At 44.5% G+C, this 26,770-nt stretch overlaps 1 protein-coding gene across 1 annotated transcript in view; it reads left to right on the top strand.

The window, feature by feature from the left end:
* Positions 1-637: 637 nt before the first annotated feature.
* The window catches only part of DKK2 (dickkopf WNT signaling pathway inhibitor 2), a 59,683-nt gene continuing 33,550 nt past the window's right edge, over positions 638-26,770 (top strand). Inside the window, exon 1 of the mRNA XM_083459351.1 lies at positions 638-1,557. Within this exon, the coding sequence (XP_083315477.1) occupies positions 1,297-1,557 (261 nt within the window). The 5' untranslated portion in view covers positions 638-1,296. The remainder of the gene's footprint in view (positions 1,558-26,770) is intronic.

Here is a 26,770-nt window from a genome sequence, read left to right as displayed (position 1 = left end):
CTCCAGTCTCCAGACGCCTAACAGTTTAAGCGCAACTAGAAAAATCCTCACCCCCCACCCCATCCGTTTCGGATTCCGGAGCAAACTGTGCAGTGTGTTCGCTGGCGAGAAAAGCCTATTGAACAAAACTATGTGTCAAAGGTTCGCAGGCTTCCGGTCTCGCACAGAGCTCTGAGCGCAAAGCGGAGAAGCGTTCTGTGCCTCCCGATGCCTGGCAATCCTGACCAGTCCACAACATTTCTTAGAGGCGGCGGGGGGGGTTCCATTTCCAAAAGAAAACGAGGGCTCTAACCTCCCTAAAAGCCCTCTTACTATGAAAAGAAAGGGTTTTTCTCCGGGGTAGGGCGAAGAAAGATCGCATCAGAGATGAGTGCGAAGGCGGGAAGGTACTCTAGACCCGGACAGAGACAGGGCAGACCGTTTTATTTATTCCTTCTGTACTCCGAGGGCTCGAGAGGAGGAGGAGGAGGAGCAGGAGGAAGGCGCCGGGTGGGACTTGGGAGGAGATGTGGGGAGTGGGAGAGAGGAGGGCGTATGAGTCAGCTTCCCTCCCTGTCAACTCGGCTCGGCTTTTGGGGGGCGGAGGGAAAACTGCGCCGGGGGAAGCTATAAAAGCGAAGGGGGTAGGAGGAGAGCTAGGCGAGTTGCCGGGGACCGGGCTGGAGCGCGGACCGACGGGACGGACCTGGCACTTGAATCCACTTCTGCCCGGCTAGGCGCGCTGGGTCCTTCTCCCCCAGCCACCCACCCAGGACTTTCGCCTGGCCTCCCCTCGGGATGTCCGGGACCAGCTAACTACAAGCGCGAAGGAGGCGAGCGTGTGTCCCTTTTTCCCCGACGGAAGCGCGAGCGAGAGGGCGCTAAGCCCGCCCGGCCAGCCACCCAGCCTTGCCTCGACCGGGAGCGGGTCGCCTTGGAGTTCGCCCCGCGGGCTGCTCCGGCAGCAGCTAGAGGCGGAGCAGGCGGGCGGCGAGCAGGGACTGCCTTTCTTTCGCTCCCTCCTTCTCCAGAAGCGCAGCCGCTGCCGCAAGGACCGAGCCGCCCGCCAGCCCGCCCCCTCCAGGGAGCGCTTCTCGCTCCAGGCTCCTCGGAGTCTTTTCCAAAATGCCATCTGGGGGGCTTTGATGTGCATCGCCTGCGCTTCCGTGAATGAGAAGAACATCGCAATGCAATAGAAGCAGAAGCAGAAGGTGCTTTGAAATATCTATATAAAACGCACCAGTCAAGCCAAGAACAAGACCCACACCCCAAACCCCGGAAAAGAAGCGTCAGCCTTCCTTTCTGGGGCGAGGGGAGATGATCATGCTGAGCTGGAATCAGTTCTCCACGTCGCGCCCTCTACTCTTCCTGGCCGCGCTCCTGGTGGTGGAGAGCTCCCAGCTAGACGGCACCAAGGTGAACTCTATCAAGTCCACCCTAATGGGCGAGACGCCGACGCAGGCGACCACCAACAGGTCGACCACCTTCCACCAAGGATTGGCTCTCGGGAGCAGCAAGAAGGGCAAAATCTTGGGCCAGGGGGGCAAGGGGCTGAAGCATTATCACCGGCAAGGCGAGGTAGGACGCCATCTCTACCTGCTCCTTCCTTCCTTCCTTCCTTCCTTCCTTCCTTCCTTCCTTCCTTCCTTCCTTCCTTTCTCTCTCTCTCTCTCTCTTGGTAGGATACCATCCCTGCCTTCCTCCTTTCCCATCCGGTTCGCGCAGCCCGCTCCTCTGCTTGCGACCAAATGCTCTGTATCAGCCCACATGATGCTTCAGGAACTTAGCTCTAACCCTCCTTTCTTAAAAACAAACAAACACCAGTTTCAGGTTTAGGGGGAGCTCCTTCCCCTCTCAGGTCCGTCCACAGCATTCAAAGATAGACTGCTCCTGAACATGGAGGGTCTCTTGTCTTGGGATCTCTAGCTAACAGTGGGTTGTAGCCAAATGTTGGTCTTACTCAGAGTAGACCCACTGAAATTAATGGACTTAAGGTACTTGGCTGATTTGAATGGGCCTACTCTGCGTAGGACTTACACTGCAGGCAGCCCAAAGATAAAGAAATAAAAACACGGCAACCCAGTAATGAAAGCCCTATCACAGTGTTTTCTCTCTGTTGTGTGTGTGCACAAATAGTACACTTTGCAGGGGTGTTGTGACAATAAAATGGAGGAGAGTGGGACTCATGAAAGTTGCCTTATGCTCCATGGAGGAAATGTGAGATGTATTACATTTTACACAGTAGTAAAAACAGTGGGCGCTACTAGGAAGAATGATAATTTTTCATTGTTTTGCTATTTGTTGTGTGACATTAGTGCATCCAGTTGGCAGAGGTGCAAAATTGCAAAGTTGAGCATGAAATCAGAACAATGTAAGACAGTGATCCTAAGCCGGCTTGATTGAAATCAGTGGGACTGATTGCTAAGCGCTTAAGGATCAGGATATAAATGTGTCTCCAGTTATAGGAGAATAGTTGTTGCTCTCCTAAGTGAGGATATGGGCATCAATGCTCACTCTCATAATAGAGGTCAATAGCTGGAGAGCCCAGGAAACAAATTCAGCTCCCTGACAGAACAACTCTCCACCACATACACTCACAGTAAGAAAGACATTAGTGGCTGTGGAAAGTAGACTTGCTTCTAGTTTATTTGGGGGTGGGGTGTGAGACAGGAGCGGCAACTCTAACCTCCATGCCACTACTGAAGTGTCCCCACACCACCAGATCAGTTGCTAGCCAGGGTTTTGGAGTCAAAAGGAAGGTAACTCTGGATATCTGTGATCAGATCTACCGAAACTGCTCCCCTCCATAATAGCTGCTACTAGTTCCACCTCTCTAAGCCCTGGTGCAATTTGCACACACCCCAATAGCTGTTTTTAATTTATTTATTTTTAAGTGTGGAGATCTGATAATGGACCTCTTGCACCACGTCTGTTTTGGCCCTTAGATGTTCATAATGGAAGTTGGCATTGTTTTTGGTCATACCTGGTGTGGTAAGCACAGAGGAGGTGGTGACTGGGTGGCAACCCACCCAAGTTTGCCTGACAATAACGTTTCTTTTCCTCCTGTCCCATCTTCCCAATACTCAGGAGATTATTAGGGACATTGTACTGTTATTGAGTCATGGGATTTCTCCCCTTGCTTCCTGACTTGAATAACTTTGGTGTTCTGCATTCCACCAAAAAGCAAAGGGCATAGAAATTTGTGGATTGTTGGTGATCTGCCCAGACAGTGTTTGGCTGCTAAGGTAAGGCTGTTTGATATGAGCCACAAGGAGACAGACAGTGCAGCAACTGGACCGCTAAGATTCAGTCAACAATGAAAGGGGCACCGGGTACAGTCCCTCTTTATCCTTAACAGGCTTTTAAAAAGAAAAGTTTGCTAAGTCACTTCATTTGCTGTCCAAGTGACCGGCTCTCCTAACATTTTAACAGTACCTTCTGAATAATAGGATGTACGGTAACAGTTTATGATGGAATATGTGGTTACCAGGTAGGAATATTTATAATATTTGGGGAGGGGGTGAGTCACAGTTTCATTTGAATTTTGACCCCTTTCCTCCATTCTGTTACCTGCAAACCCGTTGGTTAAAGATGTTAACAAAAGATGTTACAGCAGATTACATTTTAATGAGATGGTATGAAACATGTGCTGCCATTCACAACTGAGTGTAATTGACAAAGTGGCATCCTCGAGGAAGGACTCTTTCGCCAGCCTTGGATTTAAGATGGATAGTAAGTGGAGACAGGCACTTCTGCCATGAGGGATTGTAATGCCAGCTAATGGGAGAATTAATGAGCATTCTGGCTTGTTTGTTTGTTTTTACCCATTGAGAATGTCGGAAAACAATGCTGGAATTTAGCCCAGACTATAGACAGTTACACTAGATCAGTGAATGAAGTTGTCACCATGTATTTGTGATCATTTGCTTTGCAAGGGTTCTGCTTCATTGGTGGATAAGGTAGCAAACACAGGTATTGCAAAAATAGTTTGATCTTGTACCACCCTAATAATATGCACTATATTGATAGGATTTTCTCCCAGTGGGGTTTCCAGTGAAGTGTGTTTTATAAAATAAAAACCCCAAATAAAATAAAGAGGGTCAAAGTCATTGAGCCATCCCCTCCCTTTTCTTCTTCCATTTCCAACTGCATGCCTTATACCATGCTGCCCCATGTGGTTGGATTGATCTCCTTTACATTCAGCAAATGGCTTATGAATATTGTAAGCGACATTATACAGAGTCAGTCCATTGATCCAGCATGACTCAGTCTATCTGCCCAGAATCTTCAGGGCCAGACAAAATAAAATTTTAGCTTTGCTACCTGAAAATCCTGCCATTCGAGGTCTACCTAAAATATCGCTCATTCCCTTTAAGCTCTTCACTGATAATTAATGTTGAGCCAAGCCCTCTCTAAAGTTCCATCTTAGCCTTACCCTCAAGGGTCTTCTATTCTATTCTAATACCCTGCAATGAAGGAATTTTATGCCCCCTGCACATTATTTACAGTGTGCATAATAACAAATAAATGAATACCCAGTACAGCACAGTAGTTGGGACAGAAGTAAGAGCTACGGCCAAGGTTGCTTTTCATTCTGTTTAGTCACTGTCTTTTCATTCTATGAAAGTCAGTGTCTGGGATGCCATTGAACATGATTTTAAAGGGTCAAATAAAAAGACCTAGAACGACATGACATGCAATTTGATGAAGTTCCACAATAATAGTGGAAAACTCATTTGCTACTAAAAATGAGGATGGCAAAAGCCTTGCCTTCAATGAACTCCTGTAAACCCTTTTCCATTTGCTTTTGCCTGGAATTTTATTTTGAAATAGTTATAAATGCAGACAATGAAAAGGAAGAATGCATTTAACAATACAAAAGGTCCACTAAATTAAGGGAATTTGACTGATTGCACTCCTTAGTCCATCATGGGACGGTGAGAGTAAAACAGCCTGAGGAGAAGCTGATTAACTATCAAGAGAGTTTTCATGTGTAAGTTAAGTAGCTGAATCACGGAGTGGGGGGAGCATCCTTGATCTGCTTGATAGATCCTTGAAGGGCTTCCATTTAGATGATAAGTGAAAACCATAGTACTGTAGCATCTTTTCCTTTCAAGTTGAGATTCCTTGCTTGTTGCAGTTGCTGATATTTTTGTCAGCTCACAACTTCACCGCTGTGTACAATTGCCTAAGAAGGTCTTTATGCAGCAACCAGGGTTGCTTGGTTTAAAAAGGTGATGCGAAAGTCGCCTTTAATGTACAGCATCCACAGCCGTTAGGTTTAAAATAATGCCATGCAAGAAAACTTTAGTACATAACGATTGCCAAACGTTATGATTTATATGATAATTTCAAAGGCGTTCTGCTCAAGTCAGTGCTGTTTTGGAACTGGGGTTTCAGACAGTGAACAAAATTCTAGCAAATGGTATTGGATCTCCCTATCATTGATGTAAACTGGGGTCAGTTCACCCAACAAAAGTAAGTGGCAAAGTCTGGACTCTTCCACGAAAGGCTTCAGGAGGGATATGATTCATTTCATTTCTTTATTTATTTTAAAACTGTATTGCCTATTTCTCAAGGGAGACTCAGTGAGGTTAAAGGTAAAGGAACCCCTGACCATTAGGTCCAGTCAGGGATGACTCTGGGTTGCAGCACTCATCTCACTTTATTGGCGGAAGGAGCTGGCATACAGCTTCTGGGTCATGTGGCGAACCAGAGCAGCGCACGGAAACGCCGTTTACCTTCCCGCCAGAGCGGTACCTATTTATCTACTTGCACTCCGTGCTTTCGAACTGCTAGGTTGGCAGGAGCAGGGACCGAGTAACGGGAGCTCACCCCATCGCAGGGATTTGAACCGCCAACCTTCTGATCGGCAAGCCCTAGATATAATCACTAAAATGTATACATTCCATTTGTTTTTTTTTAAAAATGAATAGTATCCAATCCCAGCACAGCACAAATGCAACAGAACTGAGCCTGCACAATTAGGCAGTTATGCTGCCTGAAGCAGCAGGGTGATGGAGGCTGATAAGCCTCATTTGGCAAGGCATTCCATAGATCAGTGGTTCTCAGAGGGTGTGGCAGATGCAGATTTGGGGAGCACGACTGGAACGCTTGCATTGGGCGCCGAGGCGAGAGGGTGCTGCAGGAGGCACTGCAACAATGACTTAGAATGGAAGGCAAGAGGGCACCAAATTTTGACACCTCGCAGGGCGCTGCTGAAATTTGAAAGCCCAACATCTGCCGCTGGGTGTGGTGCATCGCTCTGGTGTGGCAGGAGAGGATGGCAAGCATGGCGGGAAGATTCAAGGACAGTCAAACTCAATGAGTTCTTATATACTTATGGTACATATCTAAGTGGCTTGTTTATAATTTGGGAATGATTCATGTTCTTATATAGCTGCATTTTTTTATCCTTCCTGGATGTCCCATGATCTTATTATAAAGTGGTTGTGTTCTGTGTTGTAAATCAAGCATGGCTAGGAGCTGTTTCTTTTGGTTTTCCTGCGTATTTCTTATCAATGAAAAAGTTGGTGTGGCAGAAGCAAAATTTTATTCTCGGAAGGCACAATGGAAAAGCTTGAAAGCTTCTCCTCCAATGAATACCCCCCCCCCGTACCTACAAACCTAGCATGCCAGTAGAAAAGCTCATTCCACTTTCTCCTTGCTTTCCTGTCTTTCTATGTGCAGGGAATTTTCTCCTTGACATGCTGCTTTTCAGTGTGCAGAGAGAACATTTAGACATTATCCTGAAGCCTGAAACCACACAGTCTGGAAAGAACATAACCATTTGTTTCTGCTAAACATGTAAGCTATCCCTTTATCTCCACTATGAAGCAACTTATAGCAACAGAGGGGAAAGCAGTAGGGGCCTAGAATGATTATACAATGCATCAATTTTATTATGTCTTGTTAACATGACTTGCCTAATCACACAGACCACTTACTTGAAAGTAAGTTCTGCTGAAATCAGTTGAGTTTATTTCCTCGAAGTTGTAGTTCTGAAGCCTAGAAGGTTCAGAAAAAGGTGGGCAAAACTGTCAATGGGATGTAGCAACTCTGTGAAGAAAGGTTGCGCCATTTGGGGTTTCTTTTAGTTAGGAGGTGACGTGATAGAAGTCTTTAAAATTCTGCATGGGATGAAGAAAGGGGGTAGAGAAGAGTTTTTCTTCCTCTCTCGTAACACTAGAAATCGTGGGCTTCCAAAGAAGTTGAATGTTGGAAGATTCAGGCCCAGGCCCCTGTAGAGTGTGTGCCAGGGGCAGCCAGGTACACTTGCCCCCAGGCCTTGGAGAGTTAAACTAGGGTGGGGGCTCCTGCCAGGAGCCCTTTGGACTTACACCATCATGCCAAGAGTTTATAACCTTATTCTAACAAGACTCCTGCCCCGGGCCTCAGGCAAACTCTGCTTGGGCTTGTTCAGGACAGTGAAAAGAAAATATGTCTTCACACAGTGCATAGTTAAACCTATGAACTTGCTCCCGCAGAGGGAGTGATGCACACAAACCTAGAGGGATTTAAATGAGGATTAGAGAAATTGGTGGAGGCTATTAGCCATGATGGTTATGCTCTGCTTCCACAGTTGGGGCAGCAATACGTCTGAATACCAGTTGCTGGAAACCACGGGAGCATGAAGTTTTCTTGTACTGAAATCTTGCATGTGGGTTTCTCACAGCTACTGTGAGAACCGGATGCTGGACTAGGTGAGTCATCCAGCAGGCTCTTCTTACGCAAAGGACGTTTCCAGAGTTGCCCATGGCAAGAGGGAGAGCCTGTGATGGGACACAGGGAATTCATTGTCACCTACAGAATTATGGGAAGTAAGTTTTATAGACAGACTAGAAAGACTAGTTTGGAGGAGCCAAGGAGTAGCGAAAGTGTTTATTATATGAGCAACTATTTAATCTATGCTATTAAGACCAGACCTTAATATACTGTGGCTATATCTGTGTTTTGGGGGTTCACCCTAAGGTATTCCTGGGTGCCATCCTTGTATAGCTTGACACTCCTTCAAATTGTGGCCAGTATGTTTAGCCCTGCAAGTATCTGCAGTCATTATCCTTTTATGAACTGATAATGATTTTCTTCTTCAGATGATCATCTGCTTTGATGGCATTAACGATTTCAAAGCTAGAAGTCTTGCCTTTAAGAAGAGCGGTGTCATATATCCTAAATAATTAGCACATAACAGTCAAATATTTTTTTGTTTTAAATGAACCTTTATTAGATTAGTACTTCTCCCTGACTTGTTTAGACTACAAAATATTGTTTGGAGGAACACAAAACTCTGTTTGTTAAAAGAACAAGGCTTCTTTTTTTTTCATTCTCTCTCTCTGCCCTCTTTCTTTTCCTTTTCCTTTATGACATTTTATTTCTTTGATATGATTAGTTTCTAAGATGGTTGCCTCCTTTCATAAAGAGAGAGAGAGAGAGAGACTTTGGAAAAAGAGGCAAAGGCACAAAACGAATGGGATAAAGTGGCTTTGTTTGCTACTTGTAGCTATTAGAAAGCTACCAAAAGTGATCCCATTGTAAATTAATGGAGTGCAGTTGGAATGATTCTGCCTTGCACATTAAAAATGATTCCAGGCTACACAAAAGAACAGTGTCCAATGTGTGTTGGGTTAAGCCGATTAACCAATTTGCCTTCAAAATACCTCATAAACAAATAAAGGCTTCAATCTTATGTGCACACTTCTTGGAAGTAAGCCCCATTGAACTCAATGGGGCTTTCTTCTGAGTAGACATGGAAAGGACTGCACTGTTAGGGTGTGTCCAGAGCAGCAGTTTTTCCATGTGATTTGCTACTGCTTATCCACATCAGAGCAGGCCAGTTTGTAGTGCATTCCGTTATAGTTTGCATTCCTGTTGCACACAAACGTGTGGGGGCCATTTCATGCCGTGTGCAATGAAACAAATGGGTTTCCCACCAAGTGTATACACAACCAGGAGCTGCAGTCAATTGTGGCTTTCTAGAAGGTGTATCTGTATCATGCAAGAGTTTTCAAACTCCTGCTTGTCATATCCATACGTTACATTTTTAGGTGTGAACTTTGCAATCCAGGCATACACCTTGAAAAATAACATGTGCTTTGGCCATGCCTATTTTTGAAAAGGGAAAAAAAGGCCTGAGTTTTTGCACAGCTGGTCTAGAGACTGGACTTGTGGTTCTTCTTTTTCCTGGCAAGCGGTGTGCTCCATTACACAGCGCTTTGAATTTTTTGCCAGAATCTGGTTAAGGTTTTCAAGCGTACCCCTCCTGATTCTTGACAACAGAGAACCATCAGGTTGTCCTGAAGGAAGTGCCAGCCTGGGCACTGATTCCTTAGTCACAAAACCTAGAATCATAGAGTTGAAAGGGACTCCTAGGGTCATCTGTTCCAACCCCCTGCAATGCCTAAAACTTGTGTGTCAGCAGGATAGCATAATGTGCTCCAGTGTAACTCTGCCCCAGTAACTCTGGGGAATGGCCATTGTTCAGTGGTACGAGGTCCCAGGAGAAAGACTTTTTTCTGAAATCCTGCAAAGCCAAAGCTGGTTAGAGTAAGCTGGACTGATGTGGCTTACAGCAACTTCCTGTGCTCTACCACAAGCAGAGTGTGCAGGATATGGTTAATATGCCAAAAGGGTGCTGGGGGGGGGAGTGTTGCACTCCCTGGTTTGCTTCTGTTACCTCTGCCACCTGTCCTCAAAAGTCCCTTTTCATGCCGCCAAGTTTGATAGTGGACGCTACCCAAGCTGGGAGAAAAATGCTGGCACCACCATTGGGCAAATGAGGCATTTGTTTCAGGCTGTTGAGAGTGTGTGCAGTCACCTGCCATGCCCTTCACCCTCTAAGCTAGCCTGCTGACTTTGGATACAGTTGAGGACACTGTCTCATTGCAACCAAAGCATAATTGAGCTTCCAGTCTGGTCAGCTTCTATAGGTGGATGGGTGAAGGCAGTCCTGGTGGGAAGGGACCAGAACTTCTGCTTGTGCATTCATTATGTGCATTAAATCACATCCCCATCTTCTGATATTATGGAGGACTGCATTTGAAGTCGGGTACCTGTTTTTCTTTACAGACAACAGTCTGATTTAGGCCCGGTTTAATAATACAGAACCAGAAGATGGGAGAGCAGCGGTCTTGAGATCAGCACCTGGACAGCAGACTGAATAGGCTCACAGATCACCTGATCACAGTATTCCTCACTAGAGTGATACACATCGTATTTCTATTTAAATTATAGCAATCAATTCTAAATTTGAGGTCTGGGCTGAATGCAGCTATTCCACTCTTCAATGGTGGGACATTTATTGAGACGCTCCACCCTGGGAGAATGATGGAATCCAGTGGATTCCTGAATGCTCTGGAGGTATTTCCTCTGGAGGTATGACCTGCCTGGTGTTCCCGTTGAGCCTCTTCTCTCACTCTGGAAGGGTGAGATGGGAAGAGCCATTGACATAATTGGTCCTGAGTGCCCTTGTCATTGCTTTGGAGCATGTAAGTCACCTTGGTACTCTAGTGTCCTATGTGAGATAAGACAGTAGGATCAGCAGTTAGAGCACAGGTGGTGTAAATCTTGGTCCAAAAACTGACCAAACATGGATGAGATTGCACCAGTGTGCCTACCATATGTTGGTGGCAGAGAAAGCTAACTTCTTCACAGCTGTTATATCTGCAAGTAGTTGTCCAGAAGAGCATTTCTGAGTGGTGAATGGGCTTTTGTCACCTGGCGAAGAGAACATTGCTCTGACACCCTTGGAGGTCAGATTTGGAGAGATTTGGAGGCAACCAGCAGAACCATCCATAGTATTGTCTGTTCCATCTGTACTGGATCACTTTCAATGATTGTGGCATGAGGAGGCAGACAAGCTCCTTGAAGAAATGAAACCATTCACCTGTCCCTTGCCCATCTTGGCTTCTTAGAGCTAGTTCTCTGTAGACATTGGCAGTGTTAGGTAAAAACCAAGAAAATATGTGATGCAGTATTTTGACGGGGTATAATCTGAGATCCTCTTTTACATTTATCAATCACTTGATTATCGTTGCAATTATTATTTATTCACTCAGATTTCTAAGGAAGCTTCGTGGGTGGAGAATTTAAATCCAAACCAGAACATTTCTGTTTGGGTCCTTTGTGTACAATTTCCCCCCTGGGCTGGAGCATACCATTAAATCTGAGCTTGTCACATCGCGAGAAGAATCCCTAGCTGAAGTTTCATACCAGTGGGCAAATAAAATTGTACAACACTGAATAATTGACCACAGTATCCTGAAGGCACAGCCATAATAGGCCCTCTTGAACACCAAACATGTAACCACAGTATCTTAAATAATTAGTAACCCAGAGAATTCCAAATCCTTAACCATGGGACCTCAGCAAAATTTCACTATGCAAACCAGAAGCAATTGCAGTTCTGGACGAGCAGTGAGAGCTGTTTGCCATTGTGCTTTGCTGTATAAAGTCTTAAGTGTTTATTACGATGAAGCTTCCTTGCTTACTGTTGGTGTTCCTATTCGCTTTTCCTTCCAGGGATTTCATCTTGTCATGTGGAGGCTCCTTTGATTTACTGCATTTTTAATATGGCAACTTGAAAGAGGGGAAAATACCATAATGTATTTTATTATCTCTACTATAATAAGCCCCAGCCTGTAGTCGAGATCAGAGTCCTACTTGGCTGAGCCATGTACAAAAACCCACCAGGATAAGAGCATCCTTGATTGGATGATCTTGTAATTCAAACCAGTAATACAGCGAAGCTAGGAAAGCATTGGTACGATAATGATTTCCCCTGTATAACGGCCCTCCATATTTAGAATGCAATTTCACAAGGGGATGGGCGGGTGGGTGATGGGACAGGCATAGACAACCACAGCCTTCAAGCTTTGATTGAATAGATTAGTTTTGCTATGATGTCAGATATGGATGCTGGTCTTGTTGGTAAGCATTGTTGCAGGACCTCCTATGGTGCACCTCTTGACTTGCACATGCAGATGCCTCCTAATGCTGGAGGTTGATGGGTCAACATGTATTTGGTTGGAGATTTGGCCACACCATCATTATGGATTGTATAAACCAGGGATGGGGCATCTCAGGTCTGGGAGCCAAATGTGGCCCTCTAGGCCTCTCTATCTGACCTTTAGGATTCTCCTTAGCTCACAGCCTATCTTCAGCCATACCCCTGACCTGCCTTGCTTTGCATCCAGTGTTTGGCTAAAATGTGTTTTTGAACTCCGATAATGCCTATTGCCTGAGAGGGAGAGAGATGTGCAAGCAAATAAACATTAGTTGCTCAACCAACTTTTGACCCACCACCAGCATATGGTCCCTGGAAGGTTACCCAGAAGGGAATATGACCCTCAGCACAAACAACATTCCCCAGTTGTGATGTAAGCACTCATTTGCACTGTCCATAGTGTTACAGAACTTGCAACATCTAGAACATGAGTAGATGCATGGTGACCACAGTATAGACAGCCATGTTGTTGTTGTTGTTGTTGTTGTTGTTGTTGTTGTTGTTGTTGTTGTTGTTGTTTAGTCGTTTAGTCGTGTCCGACGCTTCGTGACCCCATGGACCAGAGCACGCCAGGCACTCCTGTCTTCACTGCCTCCCGCAGTTTGGTCAAACTCATGTTAGTAGCTTCGAGAACACTGTCCAACCATCTCATCCTCTGTCGTCCCCTTCTCCTTGTGCCCTCCATCTTTCACAACAATCTGTTGTCCTGTCTCTAGCTCTTTTGCAAACAGTTATCCATCTAGAAAATACTTTGCTCTTGCTAAAGGTTCTCCAGAAAATTATTATGACAGAACTGATTTGAGAATTCACACCTAAGAAGAAGACAATATGTTAAAGAAACTGCTCAGCTCCCGCTATTTCTTTTAGAGAATTAGTACCCAACTGAGGAAATGAAGGTTTATGGAGTACTGAATAAAGAGATCTTGGAAAAAGATGGAAAATGTATATTTTGTGGTGGTGGTGGAGGAGAAAGTGTATAAATGAGATGAGGATTTTGTATGGGACATTAAGCAGGCATGGCAGGCAGATTACTCTCCAAGGAAACAGAGCAACTCTGCAAGCCCTGAGAAATCATTTCATAAATATATGCACTGTACCATTGTTGTAGGATAATATTATTAGTTATGTGTGAACATATGGAAGGAGGCCTTCAGGTGTACAGAAATCCCAGATGTCTTGCAAAAGAAGAAGAAGAAGAAGCTCTCTCCCACCACACGCACACATTTTGGCACGAGTATTTATTTAGTGTGCTGGAAGTTCTTCAGCCAGTCTGGGAGCAGATGTTACACCACATGACTGCAGTAACCAATGGGAAGCCCCCAGATGCTGAGCCTCAAGTAGATGACACACAACAGTTTACTATTCACTCATGGGCTGAATGCTTTTTCATCCAAGGTTTTTGGGGGATGCGTGCCAATAACAAATGAAACAGTAGAGATCAGGATCTGGTCACGAAGGATCTGGGGACTCCATTTGTAACAAGCATTATTTACAAAGAAACAGTTCAATTAGCATAGCACTGTTCAGAGAGAGCTTGTGCTGGGCTATGTATAGGGTGTGCATTTGTAGGGAAAACATGGGTTGTCCCCCCCACCCCCTGAAGTGGCTTCCAGACAGCTACAAAGCAAAACTGGCCACCAGCCTTCCTTTCTATGGTTCCCAGAGCAAATCCAAGTGATACATTTTACCTCATGTGCGTTTTGTTAAGGGTAATGTGTTCACTGAAGCAGAACAGCTGTCTGTCAAAAGCTAAGTTAAAAATTCACTCGATATTAAAAGTTTCATTGGAAGGGCTCCTTAACTCAGTAAAAATGTTTTTTGGGTGTGTGTGTTTTTTTGCAATTGTTTGAATTAATATAATTCTTCCAAAATGCTTTTTAGGAGTGCTTGTAAAATTCTGGGCTTGTTTCCCCCCCACCTTTGCTATCTTCCAGAACTTCCCTTGTAAGGAAATGGCTTTTTAACCAGAAGAATCCTCTTGAAATTATAATATTTTTTTCTTCCAAAGGGGTCCTCGCCACAGCAGCTGCAACAAATTGAAAGTGAACTTTACTCTCAATTGGTGTTTCAGATTTAAAAGTATGAGTGACCAAGTAATTATGATTATTATAACCTGTAAGACAACTTATTGGGAACTGGATCTTTTTTAAAAACAAAAACAAAAAACCCACCCCAGATTCTATTAAAATAAAGCAGCAAGCATACATAAAAAGCAGTGCAGGGGGTTTTGAGAATGGTTTATCAATAGAAAAGTATTGTACTTGAGTCTATCAAGTTAGCCAGATTTCACCTTCTATCGCAGAGGGAGTCTTGTGTAGCTATGTTCGAAGTATGCAAGATAAAATCCCACCAAATAGCACGACATTTTTCAGGATTATCTGAACTCTTAGGAATTGGATCTTTTGATACAGAATTTACCAGTGAAACAGAACAACAGACATTATTCACAAAACTATCCCTGATATCTGATGTCTAGAAATATGAGGGAGATGCATGTCTCAGTAGAATTCAGGGTTATTTGCCCCTGTTTTGAACCTCATCTTCTGTGAGATGTTCATACATTTATATTTCCCAAAATCTTCCTTCCTTCCTTCCTTCCTTCCTTCCTTCCTTCCTTCCTTCCTTCCTTCCTTTCGTTCTTTCTTTCCCTCCCCACCCTTGCCTGTCTCATAATAAAGCTCAATGTGATTTAATACAAGGGAATGAAATCATAAATGTATTGTGATGCTTGATTCATTCTGAGACACGACCTTGCCACCTGGGGCACTTTCACAAGCTCTTTTGACTCCATAAGGAACATAGAAAGCTGCTTTACATTCAGCTAGACCAGGCATGTCCAAAGTCCATTTTGGGGGCCTAATCCAGCCTGCCGGTAAAAAAACTCAACAACTTCAATCCTAAAAAAGGTTAACAACTTTAACTTTGGCTGGCCCTTTGGTCGGCCCTCACAGCCCTTCACTTCATCAAATCTGGCCCTCTGTGAAAAAAGTTTGGACACCACTGAGCTAGACCATTGATCCATCTAGCTCAGTATTGTCTACACCAGGGGTTGGCAACCTAAGGCCCATGGGCCACAAGTGGCCCACGGGGGTTGCTTAACTGCCCCCCGAGTCACCCCCGAACCAAACCGCCAGCTTGGCGAGTCTCCACGCACTGCGCTAGACTGGCACAGTGTGGCGTGGGGACTCGCCAAAAATCGCATCTGCATAGACACAGACACGGGAAATCGCGTCTGTACATGGTCCGGCCCATGGAGGGATATCTGCTGGAGTGAACCGGCCCAGGTGAGGTAAACCTTGCTGACTGACAGAGGCTCTCTACACTGACTGACAGAGGCTCTCTAGGGTTTCAGGTGAGGGCCTGAAACCCTTGCTGACTGACAGAGGTAAACCTTGCTGACTGACAGAGGCTCTCTACACTGACTGACAGAGGCTCTCTAGGGTTTCAGGTGAGGGCCATTCCTGGCCCTACCTGGAGATGCTGGGGCTTGAACCTGGAACCTTCTGCATAAAAGGTAGAGATTTTACCACTCAGCTATGGCATTTCCCCCATTGCAATGTGCTGTTACTGTTGCAGTGCAGCACTATGAGAAGAGACTGCTACTTACAACCTCTCTCTCTCTCTCTCTCTCTCTCTCTCTCTCTGTCTGTCTGTCTCTGTAGTGCTTTCCTTAAGCTCTCCATTCTGTGTCACTTTATGCAGAGTCATTCATACATTCCCAGGAATTTTTATATAGATTACGGTGGTGCTTTATATGTGTATTCCAGACGATTGCCAGTCTGAGGCCTGTAGCCATCATTCAGTAGCAATGAGATCAGCACTGCACTGACAATCTGAGAGACAACTGCTGGGCAGGATGCATTTCATCTGCATGAAACAACCCTTTCACCAGCAACCCATAATCCTTTATTCCTACACTGATCTAATGCTTTCTATATAAAACTGGACAGGGATGCAAGGATGTTACAAGCAGAATTGTGCCTTTTTCTTTTCTTTAATGAATCCCTTCCTGGCCTTGCCGACGTTTAGAAGACAAACTGGTGCCCCATGTGTTCTGCAGCTGGGAGAGCCGTGCCAATTCAGACCGGCAGCTCTGCATGTCTGTTTTGATTTTGCCCTTCCAGAAGCTCAGGCACCGCGTTGTTCCCCAGAAAAGCATCTAAGCGATTTCCCATTGACCAGGAATATGGTGCTAGTGGTAGAAGCAGTGTGTGAGGTGAGACTCCCTAAATTCAGAATGAGGAGAGCTCTCTCTCTCTCTCTCTCTCTCTCTCTCTCTCTCTCTCTCTCTCTCTCTCTGTGTGTGTGTGTTGATGCAGACTTAACTATGGCCAAAATTCTGGTTCTGATTTTCCCTCTTTTGTTGCACGGCATTTCTGCCGCTCACCTTTCATCAATCAGCATTTTGGCTGCCTGATAGGAAGGGCAGAAGGTCAGCAGTAAAATACAGAGGGATCCTCTCTATAGAAAACAACGGCTGTCAGATGAACCTGGTATATCATGTATTATTAAGACATTTGAGCCTCACTCACTTACTGACCCAGAGGGTATCAGTAAATTGCTGGAGCATTTCCCCATCAGACAGAAAGCTGTAATTTGGCACACATGCACTCCGAAACACTGCTGCTTTGATGCAAAAGTCTAAAAATGGAACATTTTTACATCCTCTGTTGAATACCTGCAATGCGAGGCTTTCTCCATAATAACGGGCAGAATTCTAAGTGTATTCCCAATTCTCTCCTTCTTTCTTTACAGCCCTGGCTTTAGCTGGGGCAGCCGAGGAAGGTTCCTGACAGCCATGGATTGAATTCAAGACGCAGATTCTTGCCCCAAATGGGGCTTGCAGTCTGCATTGAATTTACGGTAATGTGCAAATCTACTTTGGAAGACATCAACTCTACTCAGGGGTTCCATTCAGCAGTTCCAGAGTAGAACAAATCCAGTGGGGTTAGTATGAGGTGCCAGAGATGCTGGATCCACAATTGAGAGCACACTTGTTCCTGCTCTACATTTTTTGGGGGGTGGGGTGGGGTTGAAACCAAAATCTTGCTTTAGGCCACTGGGAGTCATTGATCTCAGTACATGCATTCATAATGTCATTCATTCATTTATTTTTGCATGTACGCCTGGCCTTTCTGCTGAATGGAACCCAGAAACAAAACAAATAGGATTAAAAAAAAATTGAGATAAAAAGCAGAACTTAGCAATTCACCAAGCAGTGGACTGAATCTACAAGTCAAACTAAACATTGGAAAATAAAACGAAAAGCAAATAATAATAATAATAATAATAATAATAATAATAATAATAATAATAATAATAATAATAATTTATTTCTACCCGGCCCATCTGGCTGGGTTTCCCCAAACAATACAATACATCAGGGGTTTCCAACCTTCCTGTGCCCCTAAGCACATCTGGAATACCCAGTAACTGTCATGGGCATCACAACATGGGCAACACTTGATACAGGACACCCATGTTATCCAGATCAACTCTGGTAGAGAGAGAACCAGTTCACTCAACATCTCCATGGATATGAATGAAAGGAATCTCTAGCCCCAACCTTCACAGGTAGATTGGAAGCTCTGAACAGAGCCTATATGTATACAAGTTGTAGAAGCATTTTACATGGACCTCAGTTGGGCAAATATTATGTGCAAAATCTACAGTGTGTGTGCATCAGGCTAGGGGTGTGGAACCATTTCTCTCTCAAGGGCTGCATTCCTCAGCCCGGGAATAAATTCTGAGGGCCAGTAGTGGGTAGGGCCGAAGCCAGTGCCATTCTCTTTTCTCTCTCTCTCCTCTTCCCCAACCAAGTAGGCTTGTTGGGAAGGAACAGGTCACTTTTATTATAGACCTGGACTACCCACTAACAGAGAACTTTCCCCCTTCCATCACCTCATCCACATGTGCTTCCCCCTATTTCCCTTCTGGTCCTTCTCTCTTTGTGGTCTCCCCCATCCATGTGAAGTTGTAGGTTGCCCTTGGCTAATCTAGGCTCTGTTCAGAACTCTGGATGAAGATATGAAGGTGGGTGGGTGCAAGTACAATCCTGCTCCTGCCAATCTATGCTTCCATATACAAAAGGAGTGGCTCATCTGGTGGGATTGAGCCACAGCCAGAGCTCCTGGCAGCAGTGTCACAGTCACTTCCCAAGACAGGTGTGGAGGCAAAGTGAGGGCTCGCACCAGTGGAACCAATCTGGCACTCCAACAACATTTCTGCACAGTTGTAAATGCACCACCAGGCTGCAACTTGTCCTCCAGGTAAGCTGCAGTCATGTTGCTATCATGAAAGGCTGTTGCTGCAGCTCTGACCCACTGGAACCTTGTAGGGTGGGAGTGGCAGCAAGGCAAACGGCTGACAAGGGCACTGGCCGGTGAGACAAGTGAGTTGGGGTGTGTAGGGTGCTAACTGGCTGCCTTCTGTCTCCACTGTTTGAGGAAATTGCCTCAGTTTGCCTCACAGTAGCACTGGCCTTGCGTATGAATGGGACTATTGAGGTTTCAGAGCATGAGGACAGCTCTCACATTATTGAGGGATTTGGGAATTATCTTCCATGCATGGGGAATGATATGTGGGAGGAATGGGGTGTGAAGGAAGCATGCCTCAGTGTTGTTCCCAATCTCAACTCATGTGGAAGTATGTCTGCTTCATGGGGAATGTTGCCCAAACTGATCCCCAGAGCCAGAAAGTTAGGTGGGGAGGGCCTCTCCTCTATTTTTAATACATTCTTAGGGAGCCTTGAAGAGATTAGAGCCTGAGTAATATGTTTATTTTGTGCTGGGTAGTCTCTTAACAACACATCTGTGGGGACAGAGTTCTTTGTTTAAAGAGACTCTTGACGGGGATACAGCAATTTCAACCACACCAATGAAACACGCTCCAAATCAGAAAGGCATAGTTGACCTCATCACGACTGCCTTGGGAGCAGACTCGGGATTCAGCTTCATTGAATGACCCTGCATATTCTCCCTCTCTCATATAATACTCCAGTATTATATAACCCAGGGTTATCCAGCAATTCAGAGCAGACGGGAAGAAGTATTTTTTCAGACAGTTACACTATTGGATCCGCTGCCATGAGATGTGGTGGTGCCCACCATCTTGATTGGCTTTAAAAGAGGAATCAGACAAATTCATAGATGGCTAATTTATTTATTTGTAGTAATATTTATATATCAATTCATAAAACAATATCAAAGTGGTGCATAAAACCATACAGTAGAAACCATACATATATATGAAAATGAGAAATCAGATAACTCTACAGCTCTGTGATTCTATGATTGTGAAGGTTTTCAGCAAATGTTGAAAATGTGACAATGTTGGGGCTTGCTTCAGTAGTAAGGGAAGTGAATTCCGGAGAACTGGTGGCACAGCGATAAAAGCATGAGCTTGAGTCACCACATGCTTTACCACACAGGCATGTGGCATTGCCAACAGATCTATAGCCACATATCTGAAGAACCAAGATGGGATGTAGGGAGAGAGGCCACTTCTCAGATACCTTGCAAGCTGTAGCTCAGTGGGGAAGCCACATGCATTGCATGATGAAGGTCCCATGTTCCATTCCCTACATCTCCAGGTCAGACTGGGAATGTGCTCTGTCCAAAACCCTGGAGAGCCTCTCCCTGTCAGCACAGACAGTGGTAAGCTGGGGCGACTAATGGTCTTACTTTGATAAGGACTTACCGTATTTTTCATAAGACGCACCAGAGCATAAGACGCACCTAGTTTTTGGAGGAGGAAAACAAGAAGAAAAAAAATTCTGAATCCCAGAAGCCAGAGCAGCAAGAGGGATCACTGCTTTCACTGCGCAGCGATCCCTCTTGTTTTTCTGGCTTCTGGGATAGCTGCGCAGCCTGCATTCGCTCCCTAAGGCGCATACACATTTCCCCTTAATTTTTAGGAGGGAAAAATGCGTCTTATAGAGCAAAAAATACGGTACTTTGCAAGTCCTAAGTTCTTATTCAAGTCCTGCTTGCAAGCTTCGCATAGGCATCTGTGGGAAGAAGGATGTTGGGGTTCCAGACCTTTGGTCCTGTTCAGCAGGGATCCTCTATGTTGCGTGCACCAGATTTATCCCTGTTCTCTGCTTAAGGTTCATTATGGCCCTAGATTACATGGGTTCCTCATGGGATACAAGGGGATTCTGGGGGAGGAGGCGTTGCTGTCTTGAGCCAGGACTAAATGGTCCGAGTTCCCTTTCAGGCCTATTATTCCATGTTTTTTTACTTAAAGCTGCTAGAGCAAGCATGCAGGAAGTTTAAGAATGCTAATAAAAGGTTACTATAGATTTGAAGTAGACCTTTTGTCCACTTTGATGTTGAATCAGAAAGGTCTGGCTTCCTATGCCGGGTGAAAGCAAATGCTTGCATATGGTCTGAAGAAGGAGAAAAAAACCCATTCTTTTCATTCCCTCCCACAGCTGCAGTTTCCTGTTACAAGTTGTGATTTAATAAATATATTTAATAATGATTTTTCTTTTTAAAAAATCATTTTCTACAATGCCCTTCCCTTCCAGCTGGAGTCACGATAAATACATATGTTAATTTCTTCTTCTCCCCCTCCCCAAAGAAACTAATAATCACCATTCCACCCTAGAATCCTTCTCCCCCTCCCCCCGCCAACATCCCAGCTGCAGATTTCCAGCCCCATGGCATTTTTCCTTCCAGCTTTTATTTACAGAAATACTTCATTGAAAAAAAAGGAAAAACCCAAATTCTCCAAGCATCTCTCCCAAGGCTTCCTCTGTTGCTTTCTTACACTGCTTCTAACTGCTTCCAAAACAGGGCAGAACAGTTGGGGGAGTCAAAAAAAATCCCCTAAGGGGACCTTCTTGGATGGTAGAAACAGTCCCCTGGTGAGATAGACAATAATAGTGTTGCAAATTGTAACAAATGTGGCAAGACCCACAGCCTTCGACTGCGTTTGATGATCGTAACTCATGGTTTCTATCACACACATACAATACACCATGCCTCCTACGTTGCTTTGAAGGTTCCTGCTGGGCTTTGGGTTCCTCTGTCCCAGAGTACAAAAAGAACTTCTCATCTTAGGGCATCGGCTGACCTCTCTGTGTGTCTGTAGAAGCAGGGAGTTCTGCAACGCTGCCTGGGGTATAGCCAAGGATTTGATCACTAGCCTCCTTCTGCCTGTTAAAATGTGTTCAATGGCTGATCTCTGAGGGTTGCTTCGTTTTCCGAGCCAGAAATAAATATTCATGTGGAAGTATGGGAAATACATTTGAATTCATAACCCAAGAGCCTTATGGTAACAACGGATTAAGGAACAAACAGAAAATACCCATTAAAATGCAGTTATTATTCAATTAAATGCTTTAAACCATAACAAATGTTCTGCTGGCTTAAGACCAGCATCCCAAAGACAGGCCTAGACACCATTCAGTGGGAACACCTTCAATAGTTATTTAAATTATTGTTTTGTTTTTACTCACCTGGGTGGGCACCATTGGGATTGCTAGTTTTATTAATGACCTGTGCTGGTTTTGCTCATAGATACCCAAAGGAAAATGTGTTGCAGAAGTTCTTACACACAATAGGCTTTTCCCACAGAGGTGCAGTTCCATTAGGGTGGCAACGAATACATCATCTGGGTGGACAATACTGGGTGCAATGCAGTATAGGTCAGAACTATATTCAGGCTAGATAACTGCTTAGCACATTTCTTAGGGGCTCATCTGTTGGGGGGGTTGATTTCAACAATGGGAGGGGCCAGACAGATCCACCTTTTTTGCTTCCTCTCTGCCACCCCCTCTCCTCTCTGACCAGCAAGCTGCTGTGAGTGGGTCAGGGAATTCATGCCATAGGTCTGAATTAATCATTTGCAGTGGGCTTTTGAAATGAGGTCAAGGGCTGCATGAAGTTAAGCCAATAGTTGCCAGCAATCCTAGGGCCACAGCTTGTCCACTCCTGATGTAGATCATAGTGGCGTGTTGCTGGCCTGCTTCTGGCTGCGGAGATAGAAAAAATATTAGCAGAGAACTGGGAAGAAGGTAAGATCATCTCAGGGTTGAGGAAGAGGAATGTACTGGCGTCACTTGGTCTGTTTAAAAATCAAGGGAAACTAATCACGATGAATTGCTCCATCAATGAAAATGTTAGCAATGCTCTTTGTGGATTTTAATAGTGTCCTATAAAAATGAGCAGGCAGTCATATATTTCTAAATTTCAATCATGTCCACTAACAAATCACTGTATGGAAGAGGCATGTTTTCTAATATCCCCTTGACTGAATGTACAGAAGAAGCTAGTCTTGTTTTTGTTTTAATGACAGTGACCAGCGTGGTTCAAATCCTTGTGGGATTTAAAATTCTTGTCTAGTACTTGCACATTTTCACTATGTCAGCTAGGGGGTGCACATGCTGAAAATAACAGGGAAACAAACACCAGCTAGAACACACACAGTAAGCAAAATGCTGCTCATTTTTCTAAAGAGAATAAGGCTTCTGTCCCTACCTTCTGTAGAAAGGAAGCATTCAGCCAACACAGGTTTTTTCCCCATTTTATTATTATGGAAACCTGTATCAGGAAACTCCTGATACATGGACTTTTATCTGAGACCCGCACAAATTGTTTATTGGAATTGGGGGGCGGGTAGAACTTGCCTGGAACATCTGAATTGATGTGTTTTCCTTAAAATGTTATCCATCTGCTTGGGTCAGAACAAGGAACTGGCAATCCAGACAGTATCTCTGTGAACAGAAGATTAGTTTTTCCTTAATTAATTGCTTTCTTTGTCTTAGAAATAAGACAGCTTATAAATCAGAACTGTCCCCAAACATTTTCCATCACCAGCTTAGAACTAAAACCAACATCAAAATAAATAATAATGGCCGAAGCTGAAAAAGGCTTCTACCCCAACGTCAGCAAAGGCATTCTAAAGTTGCTTGTTTGTTTGTTTGTTGTTGTTTTGTTGTCTGAAGTGCCTAATTAAGTGGTCTTGCATTTGAAAATTGAATCCAGATTTTTGTCTGCCGAGTGGACTAAAAGTTCCATGTCAGATTCAGGGACAGCCTTTGCAAAAAGCAATAACCTCAAGGTAGTACTACTTACTAACTGTGTTTTAAATTTTAGAACTTATTCGTCTTGTATTTGAATAGTGTTATTTTTGCCTTGAGATCCAAAAGTCAGATAAAGTCATTACTAAGTCTCATAAATGAATAGTAATTGGTGCAGTGCATTTGAACCCAAAAATAGCAGTAAAACTATCTGTGTATGTCTATTGGATCCTCAGCAAAATTGTGGATTGGGAAAGGCTAATTTCTTCTACCTAGTTTATCTATTTATCAGTTAAATTTGTATCCTGCCTTCCTGCCAAATAGTGCTGCTGAGGACACTTAACAGTAATAATAACATTGTTGTTGGCGTTAATCTGCCAAGAGGCAATGGATGAAGTCAAAATGCTGTGTTAGCAGCAATAAAGTGACCTCCTTGGGGTGCAAGCCTGGGCAAAGTGTATTGAGGTCCTGGGCTGCCTAGACAACAAGACCCCACTCTTGGCTTCGCTGATGTGGTCCAAAGGAAAGCAGAGCAATATGTTTGGCACCAGCTTGGCTGCATGAGTTGCTGGAAGGAGGAATACAAGGCACATCCAACTGTCTTAGGGACTCTAGCTTTGTGAAGGGTTTACACCTTAGCCTTTTCTTCTCCTGAAGATATCCCGCCAGGCAGGTGAGGTTTAGGATCAGAGTTTTCCTTCTCATAGATGGACTACCTTCCCAGGTTGACGACCCCCATATGCCTCTCATATTCTTCTACAACACATGCAGAAACCACCATTGACCATGTTGAAATGTTTGGTAGTCCAGGTAGTAACTTATCTCAAAGGTTGGTAAATAACTCATACAGAATGCATGTTACTCTGAGTAGTATCATTGTGGTCAGCCTTATAAGATGGTGCAAGCAGGCCCAGATGATGGACTTGGGTTTTCAGGTGATGCTTTTGCATTTAGTGATTGCCTCCTCTTGCAATAAGACAGTATCAACAGTTTCTGTTAAGTATTCCATGTTCAGTCTCAACAGAATATGATCTGGGTTTTCCATATCTTTTTGTCTATGTCCTTTGCTATAAACTCTCTGCTGGCTCTAACCATGGTAGCTCTCACACTGAATGGCACCAGTCATAGAAATGTTAATCACCTCTCTTAACTCGGTAAGCTGACAGCTTCTGGACCAGGTCACTTTGGAATCAAATTCTTTTCTAGGATTGTTCTGATTTGACTTCCTGTTCTCATTTCTGCTGGGATACATCCTGTTGTTATCAGTAGTGTTGGCCCGTAGCTTAGAAGACCAATATGTAGCTCATTCTGCCTTGGGATTTTCTTTGCAGTCTGTACTGCCTTCTCTGCCACAGCAGTAATATGGCAAAAGTGGTAAAATGGTTGCAGTTACTGGAATTCTGTTAGTCATGAATTCATCTAGATGGCCAAAGAGAAGAAAGGTTGTGCTGCAACAGGTAATGTCAGAGAAGGTTAATGCCAGCATCTTAATATAGGCCCAACTCCATGGAGTTGTCTTGCACATATTGACATGGACCACATTCCCTTCTGGGCCTCTTTCTAGGGAATGCATGCCAGTGGTGGGCAGCGATAGAGGCAAAAGTGGCAGATCAATGGATTGAAATTTTACTTTTGTACTGAAGGCTAGTCGTCGTCCCCCCCCCCCTTGACCTGCCATTCAGATAAGCTAGAGCTACTACCAGGATTCCAGGGCAAATACCAGCCACACAATGCCACCCAAGGAGGGTGTGAAGCAAGGCCCGTGAGATGTGCAGTCTAGGGGAGGGAGAGTGGTTGGGGAAGGGGTATGGCAGGGGCAGACTTTGGTCCTTCAAATTTCAGGCACACCCTGTCCAAGGACAGAATTTGGCACTCTGCCCCCCCCCCCGCCTCTCACCTGTTCTGCTCAGATCTCTATGTCCATTGGTGTAGGAAGTAGGGTGTAGTGGGTGTGGGCCACCCCGGGTGTCATCACTGAGAGGGGTGACAAAATGGCAAAAATAAGTGTTTTTAAAATAAGAAATTCCCATCACAAAATGTTAAGTAAATAAACCAGAAAACAATACTTGCAACTGTAAGTATCTTATTTTCCTTCTTTTAATACAGTGGTACCTCGGGTTACAAACACCTCAGGTTACAAAAATTTTGGGTTATGGACTCCACTAACCCGGAAGTAGTACCTCGGGTTAAGAACTTTACCTCAGGATGAGAACAGAAATTGTGCATCAGTGGCAGCAGGAGACCCCATTATCTAAAGTGGTACCTCAGGTTAAGAACTGTTTCAGGTTAAGAACGGACCTCTGGAACGAATTAAGTTCATAACCAGAGGTACTACTATAATTTCAATGTGTGTGTTGGGGGGTGGCAAGACATTTTCTGCACCGGGTACCACCTGACCTTGCTACGCCACTGTTAACGTCATATTTGTGATGCCTCGCGGCACCCCCTAGGCTTGGCACTCAATGTGATGGAACTGGTTGCACTGCCCTAAATCCACCTCCGGATATGGCTTGGGGAAAGTACCGAGGGCCAGACAGAGAACTATGTTTTCCCCCTGGGCCTGATGCTCATCATCCCTTACCTGGATAGTTCACCTTGTCCAGAAAGCGTTTTAGTTCTGTTATGTTAAGTGGTGCTATCAGCTTTGTTATGGCATCGACCTTCTCTAGCCATGCCTTTGTCCCATATTGTGCAATTAACTATCACAAGAATTCTCTTTTGCCTTGGCAAAGTTGACCTTTTTTTCTGTGATGCAGTATTGTTCACATGGGGCATTCTGTTCCAGGAATGCTGCGGGATTGCTGGAGGCAGCTGCGTTGCTGCTTCCAGCTAAAATAAAATAAAATAAAATATAATAAAATGGGAGAGTAAAGCTCATGTATGCCATTGAAAGTGACTGGGCTTACAACCAAAGAATTGTTGGAGCTGTAGGGAGCTTTGAAGACTATCTAGGATGCTCTCTGCAGGAAACCCAGGGCTAGAGCCTCCCTCAAAATATGGATGGTGCCCAGCCTCTCACAGTTTTCAAGCAGTGGCGGAAAATGCTACCCAGGTATAAATATAATTAGAATTGTAATTATATCCCACCCTTTTCCCTGTCAGGGTCTCCATGCATCTTATAACTAAAATAGAAACAGGTAAAGGTAATGAATAGCATAATCCTATGCCCAATTACTTGAGAGTAAGTCCCATTGAACACAGTAGGACTTATCTACTTATAGAACTGCCATGTAAAAGGTTAAGATTGGCTGGACTGTGGTCTTAGCGTTTAATATTGGCATTCCTGCCATTAGTAATTCTGCTTGATTAAAAGGAAATGCGGTGAGACCAGCATTGTTCTAAGACTGCCTTTGTGAAAGCACTCATGAGAAGTTGTGGAATAATAATCAGTGCACCGGTGGAAGCAATTGCTAAAGTTGGTCTCCCTGAGTAAGTGAAGCAAGCTTTTGCATGCAACTTCCATGCTGGGTTGGTAACTGATCACACAGAACAGTGCTGTGCATATGTTTCAGATGATTCAGTTGCTTGCACCCAACATCTGGATATTGTTCATGCAGTCCCTCGATCATCAGGGCTAGCCTGAGACTTTTTACTCCCTGAGGCAAAGGATAAGATGGTGTTCCCTTCCCAGTCCACATACAGAAGCTGACCAGATGGGGAGTCTAATCATTTGACACTGGCAGCATCCTTCACAACACCTGGGGCAGCAGGCTAGCTTTTGGAGGGCAGAGGGACAGGGCACTTCTGTCCTCCAACAGAGAGGA

Source organism: Podarcis liolepis, assembly GCF_965112155.1.
Source record: "Podarcis liolepis genome assembly, chromosome: 9".
NCBI lineage: Eukaryota > Metazoa > Chordata > Lepidosauria > Squamata > Lacertidae > Podarcis > Podarcis liolepis.
This window is presented reverse-complemented; position numbering and strand designations above follow the sequence as displayed.